Source organism: Notothenia coriiceps, unplaced genomic scaffold (assembly GCF_000735185.1).
Source record: "Notothenia coriiceps isolate Sejong01 unplaced genomic scaffold, NC01 NC01_scaffold00031859, whole genome shotgun sequence".
NCBI lineage: Eukaryota > Metazoa > Chordata > Actinopteri > Perciformes > Nototheniidae > Notothenia > Notothenia coriiceps.
The window spans coordinates 49,340-65,551 of NW_011364560.1; the positions used below are offsets into that span (position 1 = coordinate 49,340).

Consider the following 16,212-nt stretch of genomic DNA (forward strand, 5'->3'; position numbering starts at 1 on the left):
TGGAATATAACAAAAAGTGTTTCTGAAGTGAATGACCTCCCTTTAAGTTATCGGGGGTCAGAGGTCAGCAGTGTGCTTCATAATCACATTCTTGAACAGATTTATATTTAGTTTGTATAGTATCCAAAACATTATAATATAGATTAGGATTTGTTTTCCATTTTTTTTTGCAAGACATGTTGTATTGCAACTAAACCTCTCTCTGAGGGGTTCAATATTGCTGATAAAATATAAATACAGGTGACACAGTTTTCTTATTTCAAGCAGGCTCCAACAAAAAACAACAACATGATATTGATCTCATGAGCTTCCCTACAGGCAAAGAGGAATATTACCTGTTAAGGATTTTTGTTTGAATACAACTAATTCACGAAGGCTTGGCCCAAAGATTTATGAAAAAGGGTTTTGGTTCCTATTTAAAAAAATGTAAGACTTATTAGTGTTTTATTATCTGTATGCTGATCTGTGTGTTTCTTATTTCCATTTAAATACTTTCACTGAGAGTATGAAGAAGGCTCTAATCTCAATTTGCTCATCATGCTTTGTTATTTAGTCTTCTGAAAAACAAAGGGGCGTCGCACTATGCATTGTAAATTGTTATTGAAGGAGAGCGCTGTCAATCACACCCCTTTTGCTGCCGTGGACCCGCATCAGCTGCACGCAATCACACGACGTCAAGACGTCAAGAGATAAACCGGAAAACAAAGCACTATTTGCAGATCAAAATAAAAGCACGGAATTAAGTCATTTACAAATCATATACCGGTCTTTCTTGACATAATGATGCTCATGCAGGATCAGATAAGTTATAATCATGTGAATTCATGTTTGTTTGACACTCTGTATTGTGGTTTTCACATTACAATGACATTAGAACAACAGCTTTATTTTGAAAGGAAAAACCAGCAGCGATGCCTTTTATTGTTGTGAACTTGACTGTTCGCCTTCGTCATCATCTGTACGCACGGCGGCGACAGCAGCTCCTGAATCGGGCAGGGAGGACCGCGATTCTCTCTCAATGCGAAGGAAAAACACTCACAGAGAGTAGAAAAATATCTACGAACTCCGCACGAAAGTCCCACTGGAAACTCCGATGGATTAATCTGATTTTCTGCGGTAAGCACGCCTTTGTTTTTTATCTTTCTGTGTAGAATTTAAATTGGTGCACCCGCCTAGTCCCCTATTTTGCGCTGTGGACTGCGAGATGAATTCATCTCGGTGAAAGAGAGAGCAGAGGAGATAAATAACACATTGTGGGTCGCTGCAATACTGCCAGTATTCCCTCTAGTCGTCCTGCAGATAAACGTGCATATATTTGACGGGAAGCGTTGCCTTTAGAGGGGGTAAAATCACAGAGAGAGGTGGTGGTCTCGTAATTGTGGATGATGTTTTGCAGTGCTGTGATTGTGGAGAGGGGGCTCTGTGTTGCAGCAGGGATGGATGCGCTGCAGAGCATAGCTGACCACTGAGGCCATCCACACTCACGATGAACGCCACAATGGCCTCCAGACATCCTCCTATTGATTCACCCCAAAATAATTGTGCTATGATTAAAGCTAATTGCATTGCCGTGCTGTTTAATATCCAATTTAAAGCTTTCCTAATCGGGTTATCTGATGTGTCTGGAGGTGCAGCCATCCATCTTGTTGGCAAACACCAGGGCTGGTGTACACAGTGTGTAGCTGGGGGCTAAAGCCTCGGTTCTATCCATGTGCAATAAGTTAGCTGTGTGTGGGTCTGCAGCCTGAAGCTTTCAGTATCCAGCCTGTCATTGGTCCATGAATGACTACACAACTGTCGTGCGTGATGTGTATGAATTTTGAATGAAAGGAGTTGCATATTATGGTTCATGCACCATATACTCCCCTTCAGGCCCTCTCTGTCCATACAGTTTAGCCTACTTATGAGGCACACTGTAGTATAAGCCACTAATTGTGACTGATTTTAGGTTTAAATGAAGTATGTCCCCACAAAGGCATTTAATTTGACCCAGTAAGGGGTTAATTAATTGCTTGGTTAAAGCAACATGTATTCATTAACAACATATCAAGTAGTTGTGTATCTATCTATAGGTCAACACATGTCACACAAACAGTCACAGCAGCTAATGCTGATTTTCAGTTGAAGCTGAAACAGTTAGTTTAATTATCAATTAGATGATGAACATAAATCAATTGGGCACCTGTTTGATAATGGAGGAATTATTTAAGAAATGTGCTTCTCAAAAGTGACTGTGTTCTTAATTTGTAATATTTTGCAATATTAATCAGAAAATGCAATTGTTTACTTTGTTTATTTACTTCGGTTTGTGTGTTTGTCAGCAGTATTTTGGGAAAACAACTGGACCAATTGAATGAAAATTGGTTGGAAGCGCATAGCATCTATAAGAAAAGAAACCATTAAGAGATAGGTAAATAAAAGGTCTATAAGATAAGTGTTTCATTTGAAAAACTCCCAAAATGGATACTAGTAACACTGTTTTTTACAAACTGGTTGAATCAGCTATTTGCAGCACTCTTACACCTTCTCGCTCGTCCTCAGTTCTCTTTTTTTAAACGCAAGTGTTATTCAGAAAACTTCTAACCTCCATTTCTGTAGACCCACCACATCAATATTTCCAGTGTATTCTTACACCGACCATTGCCCTTCACTGGCACCAGATCTGGAAAAAAACGTTTTAAACCCCCCAGTTCAGACTGACAGGCAGAAGCAGCAAGAATCTGCTCCTGTTTCTGGAAAAAGAGAAAAGTTCATTTTATTCTAATTTGCCCTTTTCTCATTTGGTAAATATTCATCAACCAGTCACGAATCTCACTGACTGAATGGGCCTTTACAATGTGCTTAGTGATTTAAAAACATGACTCAACATACTCAAATGTGAACATTGTGACACCAAAACACAGTCAAGGCTTAAACCCACGCGTACGTACTGTATGAAGCTCAGCTGTGGGTTTTATAGCCACCTCTGTTCATTCAGTATGAGAAGAATGCTTTGAAAGCCTCAACACTGCATGTTATTGTGCTGATAATCTTGTAGCAGGGTGAAATGTGGCCATTGTCTTGTTGTTGATATACTGAATGAACTCAGTTGTCTTACACAAGCAAATGTTGTAACTATTCAGAGAATGACTGCCATAAGGAGGAGATTGTCTGAGTTGTACTGAGTCCAGCAAACACAGGAGAGAGTTTTATACGCATTCAAATGTCACACAAGAGAAAATTATCTTCTTTTACGTCAATTCTTTGTTGAATGAACAGAAAGTTGATTTTTAGGAGTTGAATAAGGTCGTTGCGAGCGTGGCTTCAGTAGGAGGGCTGTGGGAGGGTTGACCTTGTTTTGTGTCATGAGTGTAAAGGGACCCCACATTTCAAATCTAACAGAGCTGTCTTGTTAGAGGCTGGGCTGAATTGCAAAATGATTGTATTCTGGAGAGATTTGCACATTCATGAGGTTAAATAATGACGGCATTCTAAGATGTAGGGAACAGTTGAGCTTAATTTGTAAGTCAAATTTCCAACTGTTGTTTTTCAATTTTTGAGCTGAGAGCGTACCTATTGATTTGAATCTTTTCAGTTGTTTTTCAAGCAAAGTGATGACATTTAAGCTGTTCTAGCTTCTAAACAAATATGAGAATAAGCAGTTTTTCTTTATGATATGTTATGGGATTTGAGCTGGTATTCAAATAAAAACAATTTGTTTTTTGAAATGAGAAATGGCCATTTAAAAACAACAATATTTTAAAGACAAAACGATTAATTAATTAATCAAGCTTGAAAAAGGTGGATTTGATTTTGGATCACCAAAGCACACATTTGTTTTTTACAGCATGTATAAGAAACAACCCAAAAAGGTTGGAAAATGACGTTGAACCATTCAAATAATTCATTGAAAAATGTTGCTGATTTTTGGCTGTTGACAACTAAGGGGTTGACTACCTAATCTCTACAATAAATCAACACCAGTGCCCGTTATTACATTTTCAGTCCTGACATGCATTGTCTTTTCAGGCCAGCGCATATGTCTGTTTCTACAGCCTGTCTGTCTATCTCCTGTGTCATTCATCAGTCACGCTGTGTGACCCTGACATGTCTGTCCTTTTAATTTCACATATTGATCTCTCAGCCTTACTATAAATGGCCTAGTATCTCATTATGGCTCCCAGCTCCTCTGTTTTTACTAAAGATTATTAACACAGCATAAAAAAACAACCAGAAAATGTAAATCCAGTTGATCCCATCAGCTTTGTACTGCCCCTACCCAGTTCATTTCTGTTCAGAAAACAATTTGTACCTTAATAAAATTTTTTAAAACAGATATGGCTGGACATTAAAGTCATATTTCAGACTACATCTTGAGCCAATCAAGAGGAGGACTTTCAATTTGATAGCTCTGTCCGTCTCGTGTTAAAGTCAAGTCCTCCTACTCTTCCACGTCTCTGCCTTTTTGCCAATAACTGTTACAACACACCACATAGCTACGATCCCGTCCCCACTGGAGCTTCCTTATCATGGCAGTGTGGTCCTCTCGGAGGCAAGCTATTCATTTGGGTGTGAAAATAGCGTTATGAGCGTTCTTGCAGGGTGAGGTGGTCATGCTATACCCAAGCCGTGCCACGGAAAGGAACAAACCCCGCGGCAGTGATGCCATCATCTGCTTTTTTGGGGGGGAGAAAGTTGAGTCAGGCGTGGAGCAGTCTAGTATGTGTTTAGTGTCCCTGAAACGCACCTAAAATCACTACGTTGCAGAGCTTTGTCTTGACATTTTGATATGATCCATAGTGCCTTTTCATGCGTGTAATTGAATAACAGAGTGGTCGTCCTTTGGATCTGAAAGTCAGTGATGAATGCTTCTGAAACTCTTATTATGTTATTTTGAAAATGTGATACATCTGCCTGTTGCTCTCAAGCTAAACTTGATATATATCGTTTGTTATGTCCAAAGATTTTTTTAAAGCTCTCATCGAGCAACTTCAACTCAACGTACACACTGATGTCCATGTGCAAAAGTTTATTACACAAATACTACAAAGGGAACATATATATAAACAGTACAAGATGGCCTATATTCTATGCAGCAGAATAGTTACAGACATGTTAAAGCTACAGTCTTTTTACTTCAAGAGCAGGAGGAATTTTATAATCCCTGAAGGCAGCACGGCGACGTGAGATCTCCCCTCATTTACTCTGATCCCTCCAGGAGTGGATGTGGTGCTATTTTCATTTCAATCACTCCAGTTAAAGAGAAAATCCACCAGAAAGCAGACCCGTGGTGTCGCAGTCACTCCAGTTAATATGTCCATGCTTGTGCAATTCTCCACCAAAGCTGTCACAGATTTTAATAAGTTACTAACCCTGTTTTCATCGGCTGGTCAGCACTAAATGTGCGTGGGTTCGTTTTTGCAATATCTCCTTGACTTATTCATATATAGTTTGACAGCTTGTCACATTGACGATATGACAGGCTTCACCTTTTCATTTCTACTGTTTTCCGAGAGCCTTTCCCCTTAATGAAAATTGCAGGCTTAACATTTGTTTTAAGGTGGATCTATACTTTTAATATACCGGCTGCACCGTAGAGAGTTGTGCGGTAAATACCAGAAGAAATGAAAGAAGATTATTTGTTATTTTAAGGATTACGAGAGAATCAGCTCCTTCTTCTATATGAGTCTTTGGTCCCACAGCTTTGGTCTCTGGGCTCATGCTGTAATGCTACTGCTGGGCTGGTTTCTTCTTCTGGGTATTTATGGGGTTTCATTGGCAGTAATGAATCACAATGATTTTCCTCCTCTCTGCGGTGGCTCCATTCTTCTGTTAGTTAGTATGGAGAAAATATAGGACTGGAGAAACTAAAGAGTCTTTCTGTTTTTTTGTATTTGGGACGCATGGTGGTTATTTCTGTGATTTTTACTTGCATTACTGTACGTGCCCGTGAGCAGGAGGAAACACTATTTCTTATTGCTGTGGCAGCGATCATCAAGACTAAGGATAACAAAGCATCATGGACTTTTTGACATGACAAATGTGAGGTGCTTGCTTGAAAAAGTGAAATACTCGTGCAATATATAAGTCTTCAACAACGCTTAACTTTGCCTGTGAAGCAAGTGACACATCTGTTTGCACTTTTTTCTGAAGTTGGCATTTGGGTTTCTGGCTTGTAAATGTAAAAAAGGCCCGAAGGAATCCAGTCATATACTTTGTAGCTTAAGCTCTGGTGTCCTTCAAGACATGCCTCCTACTCCAGCTCAAAGAAAGATAGTGTTTATACATTTTATTGGTTTGCAACACTGTCAATGTTTGGTGCACACAATGTCAGCAGTCAGCTCACATGTTTCCAAAGTTACATCTTGAAATGCCTTGTTGTCCAAAACGGAACATATTTAGTTCAATCTCAAAGAAAACATGAAAACCAGGGAATTTACACAATTGAAGTGCCAAACAACATAATAATGCTCAAAAGAATTGTCTTGTCTTTCTTTCTTTTAATTGATGAATTGATTCATCTCTTAATCTTCAATAATGAGATACAAAGAGATTCTTCTAGCTGAAACGGTTTCCTCCAAAATCATCTTTACTCTGTGTGTGATGCTGCTGCTGCTGCTGGGTATTGTTGTATAACATATTTGGCATTTTCACTTGTCCAAAACCGACTATTTTGTCCCTATCATTGGCAAAAACCTTTTTCAAAAGATGATTATTCTTCTTGTTGTATAAATCCCTCTTGACAGAAGAGAGACACCACCTGTGAGTCAACTAGCTCTTCTGTTAATATCTGAATCTTTTAGCTGAGGTCAAAAGCTTTGTTTCCCTCCTCCTCAGTCTCCTCCGCCCAGGTGTTTGCCCCCAGCACCCCCTCCACCCATGCACAGCGACTGTAAACAAGTGTGTTTCCAATTAGCCATCTCAAAAGTCAGCTGGCCTCTAGGGCTGATAAAAGACAACAGTCTGTCTGCGCTCTCCTCCTCTCCGCGGCCCTGTGAGCTTGCAGGGCTTAAAGGGGGGCACGGTGAGCTGAAATGTGCATTAGTTTAACTGGGTCTTATAAAGATGGTAAGGCTCTTTTGTTTTAAATTGGCAAAGCAGATTGCCTTACCCATTACAGAAACTGGTTTGCTTTACTGAGGCCAGCCCCTGTCATGGGACTCAGTGTAAAGTCTGCGAGCGGTTTACTGTTAAGAGTACATTTTAACTGAATCTTTAGTTGGCTGTGTGGCTACTTTTAGAGAAAACAAAAAAATAAAGTCTGTGCCAACTTGTAAATGCAATGGCTGGTTGTAAACTCTTCCTAAAAGTGTGGTGGTGCAACAAGATGGAAAATTAAACCATGATAAGTAGAGCTGGTAAATTCTTTTATAGTGTGGATATTCTCAGCATCGAGTATCTGTACACATATTTACAGTGTTCACATTATTCATACACTGCATCTCTGTCCCATTATGTGCCTAAGTATAATTAGTAATGGAGTTTAAACTATCGTGTTTAATTTCAGCCTAATTGAAAGATGTTTCATACGGCTTTCTGTAACCCTCAGAGGAAGCTCTGAAATAATGGAATATTGAATCATAATTTCCCCAATGGAGACGGCTTTTGAGCTATTATTTCACCCACGTACTAATTTCCTCTCTTTCTCTCTCCACCCACAGAAAGGAGAGAATGGGCTGTGTGCAATGTAAGGACAAAGAAGCAGCAAAACTCACCGATGACCGGGAGACCAGCATCTCGCACAACTCGGGGTACCGCTATGGGTCCGACCCCACGCCGCAGCACTACCCCAGCTTCGGGGTCAACACCATCCCCAACTACAACAACTTCCACACCGGCGCCTCGCAGGGGGTGACCGTGTTCGGAGGGGTCCACACGTCCTCGCAGTCTGGCACGCTTCGGTCTCGAGGAGGAACAGGTGAGGTTCAAGGAGCTTTTTTAAACGAGTCTGTGGAGCATGTCAATTGGTTTGAATACAAGGCAGCTGTTTAGTAACTAATAGGGTTTGGGGGGTACAGGTTTTAAAGGCTGTTGCTGTTTTGTGATACTTTTTTCATGCCAAACTATCTGTTTATTATTGAGCATTATTGCCACAATGTAAAATCTTCTGTCAATGTGTTAGACCATAAACAAATTTCCGCATAGAATAAAACAAATAAGGTTTTTGGGGTAAAATACTTTTTAGCAGATCTATTTCCTTCATTTACTGGTCTTTATGCTAAGCTAGGCTGACTGTCTGCCTGCTGCTTGTATTATCATATTTGTTTTACACACATAAGAGTTGTATTGAACATCTCTTACTCTCTGCAAGAAAGTGTATTCCTCAACATGTCACACTGTTCCTTTAAGAGAAGATGACTTTGTGATTCTGAAATATGTTGCTGTCATTAAAATGGGGTCACATTTCAAACACAGCAATTAAAAGAGAAATGAAATGTTGATCTAAGTTGTAAACATCTGTAGACTTCTCTGAAAACCACTCACTGTCTGGCCCTCGTCCAATATTCAATAAAAAGGCGAATATCTGCTATGTTAACTGACTAGCATTCATTAATGGTTGCAGAGCAAGGTTGGAATTTCAAATGTAAAAATAGTTTGAACTCTTTCTTCGTCCTATAGTAAATACATGATTCCTCCTGTGTGTGGTGATACTCTGGTGATGCGATTGTCCTCGTTTCTGCAGAAGATGAATGTCCACTGTCTGAAAGCTAATGGAAAAGAAACAGTGACCTAAATTGCTCTTTGAAGCACTTTCACGACCAGAAAGATCAGGCATTGTGCTGAATAGTGGTGAAATCTTCTTTACACTCTCTTACTTAAGATTTTAAAGATATATGTAATGTGTGATGCGTAAATCAACAGCATCTCCTGCTTTGATGTAAATTACTCTAGCACAGCCAAACTTTCTGCATCTGTGGAGTGCACCACCAGCATGTATAAATGGAAAAGAGTAATCCAGGAGACAACAGTAAACAACATTAACATTTGAGTTTTTTAAAAAAAAAACAGTCAACTAGCACGGGGGAAATCCTCATGTGACCCCTTTGTGAAGTTATCAACATGTTCGCCTGTGACACAGTGAGCCCTTCGGTCATTGTAGGGTTTATTTTGGAGGTCACTGCATTTAAAGGGAAACACACAGGGTTTTATTGCAGCACTGTGTGTCCAGAGACGATTTAGATCATATCAGAAAATGAAATCATTTTACAGTCTCAAGCTTATTAGGAGATACAGGGAGTCCAAGGCCATTTCAAATCACATCAGATACATTTGATTGGCCTCCCTCATACAGTCCTTGGCAGCGTTAACTGTTCCTACAGGAAGCTCTGTCTTAAAATGCTTGAAGGCAGACTTCGATGCATTTGCATGTTGAACCGGTTTTAATTGTATGGTAAATGTTTTATATGTAAACCGTGGCATGTATTAAGCTTATAAACTTGCTTAGGGGAACGACTCTAAGCTAATGGTTGCTAATTTACATACAGTATCCAGCCGATAGAGGTCACGTGACAAATATAGCTTCAATATTTGCTCTTCTTTTAACTCTGTTTTCGTCTGCACCCAAGTCCCGAGGGAAACATGAGTCTCTTAGGCTGATAAACTGTGTCTGTATGCCATTTGGTGTTGAGCATGTACCTACAGTGGCTTTATCAAACTTTGAAAAAGAGTGTAAAACCAAAAAAGTGAGCTAAAAGCCAAAAATAATTTAAAATAAAATGTTCTATAGGACGCAATGAAATTTGAGATACAATCATCTGGAACGTTTCTCTGTCAAAGTAGATATATAATGGACATGTGTAGAAAATAATAAAATAAATATGAGAATTAGGGGTTAAAATAAAAGCAGCAGATGGGCTGCAAAAAATAAATGAAGAGGGCAGTGATTTCTATTGCCATTGCATAACATAACCGAGAAGCCCATGTGGGAAACAGATGAACAAACGCAACATAACAACCACAGTGAGAGTCCCAACATAATACTGCATCTAAACAATTCACCTCTGCTAGCTCTAACCACCAAAATGTCACGTTGTTATCCCTGCAGGGGTGACTCTGTTTGTGGCCCTTTACGACTATGAAGCCAGGACTGAGGATGACCTCAGCTTCAGAAAGGGGGAGAGGTTCCAGATCCTCAACAGCACGTAAGTGTGGAAACATCTGCATGACAGCATAAAGGGAGGCGGTCGTTCTTTCCCCACTCTCTGTTTTTTTGTCTGTCCTGTCTGAATGCTGCTGAAATGGTGTTTCATAAGCACAGACAAAGGAAACATGACTCTGTAGCCTTGACCCGGCTTATAGGGGTTGTTTTGCATGTTGAGACACTTTGTTTTAATGATAGCTTTCTGATGGTTTGCATTCTAGAAGTGAAATATGGATTGTCACAATTGTGGTGTAGAAATAGTGACAGGATTGCTGTGCTTTAAAAACAATCCATATGTGGTGTGGCGTGTTTTTAGACCCTGTCATTTGGTAACTATCCTATCCTTATAGTGTAAAGACATTTCAATCCTTTTCTATCCGTTTTTTCTGTGAGTACATATAAACTTCTATATATATACTACGACTTTATCTATTTTCCCATTTTACAAGAGGATAAAACATATTTGTGGAAACTCTTTCTGAGCTTTTGGGTGGACACTTCCCATAGCAGTGTTGACTGATACTGACATCTGAGAGCTGGTGTTATGATGGTGTCGCCTTACAAAAATCTGACCCAAACCATATCACATTCTTAAGACCTTAGTTCTCCCTTTTGACATAAATTAGGGGATGACTCAGATTTCAGTCCGACTTTGAAGAGATAAATCACTGCAGCTTCAGGGGCCAGCGCAGCAGAACAACAACTTGTTTTGTAGTTTGTTTTATGTGCTCTTTCCTCAGCTCTCAAAACAACACAGCCAATAAATCTGATCCGCTTCTGAGTGTCTTTGTTTGCCTGCCTGCATAATGTGTAAATGTTTGATGGCTTTATTCCAACCTCCATCTCCCTTTTTATTCTCCTCTCCTCAGTGAGGGCGACTGGTGGGAGGCTCGTTCTCTCACTACAGGTGGAACTGGTTACATTCCCAGCAATTACGTCGCTCCAGTGGACTCAATCCAAGCTGAGGAGTGAGTAAAACTTTTTTTTTTTATATATGAGCACACAGCAGTACAGCTTCCTCAGTAGAGAATATATCATAAATATTTGAGAGCTCATCTCACGGTCTTTTTATAACTGTGGCATAGCGGCACTTAGAGTAAAAATAGAAGATATCGTATTGAAAAAAGTATTTAATCAAATATTACTAACCATATTTTGATTATTTCTCTTTTTTCCGTGCAGCTGGTATTTTGGGAAATTAGGCCGAAAGGATGCAGAGAGGCAGCTGCTCTCCAACGGCAACGCCAGAGGCACTTTCCTCATCCGTGAGAGTGAAACAACCAAAGGTAATCCTCATCGAATATGCTAACATGTTAAATACTTTAAAGTTTGGGAAACACTCCGAATATAAACAAACAAATACATATTTAGGAACCCTTTAGTTTACATGACATGAATGTGGCAGTGCAGGCTGTTTATTTATAGACAAACACAATTGAATATTACACCAACATTCCATTTTAGAGTTCAGTTTAATATGTCATTAACTCTGTAAGTGCTCCATTTTCATTGCCCTAAATCTTTTACACACTCACCGGAGATTTGCTCTAGTCGACTTGAAACCATTCATTCTTTCTTAATAATGTTGTCTCTGCTCCAGGAGCCTACTCACTCTCCATCCAGGACTGGGATGACATCAAGGGAGACCACGTCAAACACTATAAGATTCGTAAGCTGGACAGTGGAGGTTACTACATCACCACCAGAGCCCAGTTTGAGACGCTCCAGCAGCTGGTGCAGCACTACTCTGGTGAGACTCTCTCCACAGTTATGGAAGATGTACATAAACGTAAAGTCATGATGGATCCTTCCCTTAAAGGTCCCCTATTTATACTGTTTTTCATCAATATATTATAGGTCTCAGATATATTCAAAACATGTCTCTGAAGTGTTTGGCTCCAAATACCAAACAGATCTTGTATTGTAGCATCCCATAATCCCCTCTGTTTCAGCCCTGTTTCAAAAGTGCTGATTCTCTTTCTGTTACTTTAGATGAAAATAAGGAGCCCCTCTGAGAGATATTTCGTTTTTTTTAAATCACAGTGGTGCTCTAGGAAGAGATTCAGTTGATAAGGTGTGGGGGGGGGTTACCTTGGTTGGTGATTGGCTAATGGTTACACAAGCCAAAAAATTGTTATGACATCATAAAGTGGCCAAAATCTGATCAGCTCATTTTTAGACAGGTTTTTATGTAAATGGATCAGGACAAAAAGTGAGCGAATATTTTTTCCTGAAACTTTCAGAATCTCTTTACACAGAGGGGACACATGTTGATGTATACAAGACAAGAAAAAGTGGATTTTGCATAATAGGTCCCCTTTAAAATGACAATGTTATTTGGTTGGTTCAGCCAGGGCTGCGGGGCTGTGCTGCCGCCTGATCGTACCGTGCCACAAAGGCATGCCTCGTCTCACCGACCTGTCCGTCAAAACCAAAGACGTGTGGGAGATCACTCGCGAGTCGCTGCAGCTCATCAAACGTCTCGGCAACGGCCAGTTTGGGGAGGTCTGGATGGGTGCGTATCTTTTTGGCGTTCTCTTTTGGCAAAAATCTCAATTTTGGACAGCTGGGAGCACTGTTTTCGAGAAACATACTGCTTGTGTTGGATCATTCAAAACTAACACCCAGTTATGTAATGTTACCCACAGGGAGGGGTGCTTGCTTTTAGTGATATCATTTAGGAGTTTTCATCTGTTGACACTCAGTGACCATTTGGACTAGAATAAGACATTTTAAATTCTCCGGATTTCTGCTTTAGTTTGTATGGACCTTAAAAGCTAATGTATGGTATTTTTTATGTTTTACTTATTTGTAATATGCAATAGGTGTCTGTGTGACATGGCTTATCTTTACCTGCTTTAAAAACGTGATGTTTTAGTTTTAGGTTATTTTTGATGTTTTATATATTTCCCATATTGGGTTATTGTTAGATGTTGGGAATACCACAAAGGTTGTAAGTAACACAAACACAGATAAAGTCATATCGTAGAAGTTTTCAACTCAAAGCACCTTATTGATCTCCTTCCAAACTTAACTTAAGCCCAGAAAAGCATTATGTAACTCAATGTTAGATGTGCATGTATTTGTTGTTTCTTTTCACTTCTTCTTTTTGTACTATGATTGTAAAAATGTGTTAAAAGAGCTTAGAAAAGAAAATAAGTTGGTGAAACTGGAATCGTAATTTTTCAAGATTATCAATAATTGTATCTCTAGGATTTCGAATATCTATAAATCATTCTGAAATATTAGTCACTGACTTCCCTTTAACATCCTCTTTTTTTCCCCCGCTCAGGCACGTGGAACGGCACCACCAAGGTGGCGGTGAAGACTCTGAAGCCCGGCACCATGTCGCCCGAGTCCTTCCTGGAGGAGGCTCAGATCATGAAGAAGCTCCGACACGACAAGCTGGTGCAGCTCTACGCCGTGGTGTCCGAGGAGCCCATCTACATCGTCACCGAGTACATGTGCAAAGGTAGATGCTATTTTCAACTGACACTTAAACACTATGAATATTAAATACATGCATACACCTACACCTACACAGTGTGTTCATCATTTATGGATCTGCACTGACAGTACAGTGTGTGTCCTACTTCATAGCATGTGCATACTGTTATAAACACACATCTAATATCAGTGATACAAACATAACTAGTGGTCGTACAGGAGTTATGTTGATGAAAACAGAGATCTTCAGTTACCACAGCAATAACTGACAAATAAAGACTGAGCCAAGTGCGACATGTGGCAGGAATCCCAGAAATGATTTTCGCTACTTCAGTTTGATCCAAATCTTGAGTCAAGATCTGGCAGATAAAGACAATACAAGATGACAGATCCTCCTAACTCGTTTTCATCTGTTTCTTTAGGGAGTTTGCTTGACTTCCTTAAAGATGGAGAAGGACGAGCCCTCAAGCTACCAAATCTCGTGGACATGGCAGCTCAGGTACGCCACTGAACATGAAATCTTGATGCTGTGCACGCTGGATTTGTTACCAAAACACTCTGAGGCGATTTTCTTTTTCTGAGAGCTTATTCGCTTTAACCTTATCCAGCTGGTACCAATGTATTCATTTAAGCTTATAAGTGTTGCCCATTTGCAGCCATTTCCATCCTGATGTACTGCCAATGTTTACAGATTCATTAGGCTAACCCTCATCTCAGCAGGCCAACATGGCAGTTTTTCAAGAGTGTAGATTTAGCACATTGTTACTTAGCAGTCTGACTGGTCTGGGACACTTTTATTCTTAAAGCAATTGGACTAAAGTATCTACATTTAGTAATTAAATCTTATTGTAAGTGCACTCAGTTGCTGCATTTATTCCATTTTGAAGCTGTGATTCATGATTCTCCGAGGGTCAATAAGTAATCAATCTGATAATGGATTTTATTTGTCAAATATGGCACATCTATGGGTTTTCAGGTCCGTTGTATTCCCCTTACATTTCAGTCCCTTTTATTATTTTTAGTAGACAGTTGCAGCCGGAGGCATTGTGTTTGTTTGCGTCCGTCCGCATTCTTGTGAACACGTAATTCCAGGAAGGCCTTGAGAGAATTACCGGTACTTTGAAATTTGGCAAAAACGTCATATTGGACTCGGAGAACTTGGTGGTCAAGGTCACTGTTCTAACTCTCTGAATCATATGTTAATTATGAACATTTTCCACAAATATCTAATAGGATAAAAGGATGAGGACATGAAGCTGACGTTGTGGACAGATACAGATGTAAACATCTACTTGACTGTTTGACGGAGGCATTCAAGCACGAGGCAGTAATAATAGTTTTAGGCTCGTAAAATAGCTGTAAATCTACATTCAAATCTTGCCTAGCACACATCAAATCACCTTGAAACTCTGATATGATGTTCATTGTAAAAAAATAACTCCATTCCCCAGGTGGCAGCAGGCATGGCATACATTGAGAGGATGAACTACATCCACAGAGACCTGCGCTCCGCCAACATCCTTGTCGGAGAAAGTCTTGTGTGTAAGATCGCTGACTTCGGTCTGGCCAGGCTCATCGAGGACAATGAGTACACAGCAAGACAAGGTGGGTCACTGGGTTGGGCTGAACCAGCTTTAAGTGAATTCAAGTTTTTGTGTCAAATCATTCCTGGGTTCTTCCCAAACAAGAACTTGCCGGTTCCAAACTAGTGATTTACTAAATGGGGTTGCCTTGTTGAAATCTAAAGAATGTTTAAGCTTGTAACCACTTGGTGATTCGGTTGCTAGGAAACATCTATACCAGGGTCAAATCAATAGCAAACTTATATGTAAACAGGAAGTCAGTGTAGGACTGTAGTAAGTAGGCCAAACACTATATTTAAGGTAACTGCCTATACTTCATAAATGTCAGTTTGTTTATGCATGCCTACATGGAGAATTGTGTGTCTTACGGCGATGGCCATTAACATAGTGGAAAATAAGTTACTTTACAAACCCCTAGGATGCAATTGCTGTAAGTTTGCATAAAAAACACAGACATAATGCTCAAATATTTAGAATAAGTGTGATTGGAACTTCTCAGTGATATCATCTGTAATTGCGAATAAAACATTCATAAATCCACTTGGAGATCTTTGACGCTCCTTATAACTCATAACAGAACATGGCTGTGAATCAAATCAGTCAATTATATAACATATTACTACCGCTTTTACATATTTATGAGCAAGCTTAAAGCTAATGTGTATTTAATTGAGGAACTGTGTAACTATAAATATTTAAAAACAACTAATAACTACTGATTATACTAATTGTGTAGCATGTTCTAATTTAGTGATGCATAAATTCCTTCCAAGTAAGCAATACCTTACAGTTGCATTAACCGGCAGCAACGTTTTTTTGCAGGTCTTTGTTGGAATAGAGATTAATTTGTTCTGTAGTGTTCCCTTAGTCCTCAACCACAGTATTTTCTTCAAAACCTCAACGCCAGAGGAAAAAGTTGGCGAGCTGGCAGATGACTTATTCCACTTAATTTAATTCCATGATACATTTTACACTCACACTCACTCACTCACTCACACTCCCTCACACACTCACACTCACTCACTCACTCACTCACTCACACTCACTCACTCACACTCACTC

The 16,212-nt window shown here is 39.7% G+C and overlaps 1 protein-coding gene across 1 annotated transcript in view; it reads left to right on the forward strand.

Moving 5' to 3' along the window:
• Positions 1–936: 936 nt before the first annotated feature.
• The window catches only part of fyna (FYN proto-oncogene, Src family tyrosine kinase a), an 18,773-nt gene continuing 3,497 nt past the window's right edge, over positions 937–16,212 (forward strand). The window contains exons 1-10 of the mRNA XM_010788565.1: positions 937–1,116; positions 7,641–7,897; positions 10,025–10,121; positions 10,990–11,088; positions 11,303–11,406; positions 11,721–11,870; positions 12,471–12,635; positions 13,413–13,592; positions 13,990–14,066; positions 15,019–15,172. Coding sequence (XP_010786867.1) covers positions 7,651–7,897; positions 10,025–10,121; positions 10,990–11,088; positions 11,303–11,406; positions 11,721–11,870; positions 12,471–12,635; positions 13,413–13,592; positions 13,990–14,066; positions 15,019–15,172 — 1,273 coding nt within the window. The 5' untranslated portion in view covers positions 937–1,116; positions 7,641–7,650. The remainder of the gene's footprint in view (positions 1,117–7,640; positions 7,898–10,024; positions 10,122–10,989; positions 11,089–11,302; positions 11,407–11,720; positions 11,871–12,470; positions 12,636–13,412; positions 13,593–13,989; positions 14,067–15,018; positions 15,173–16,212) is intronic.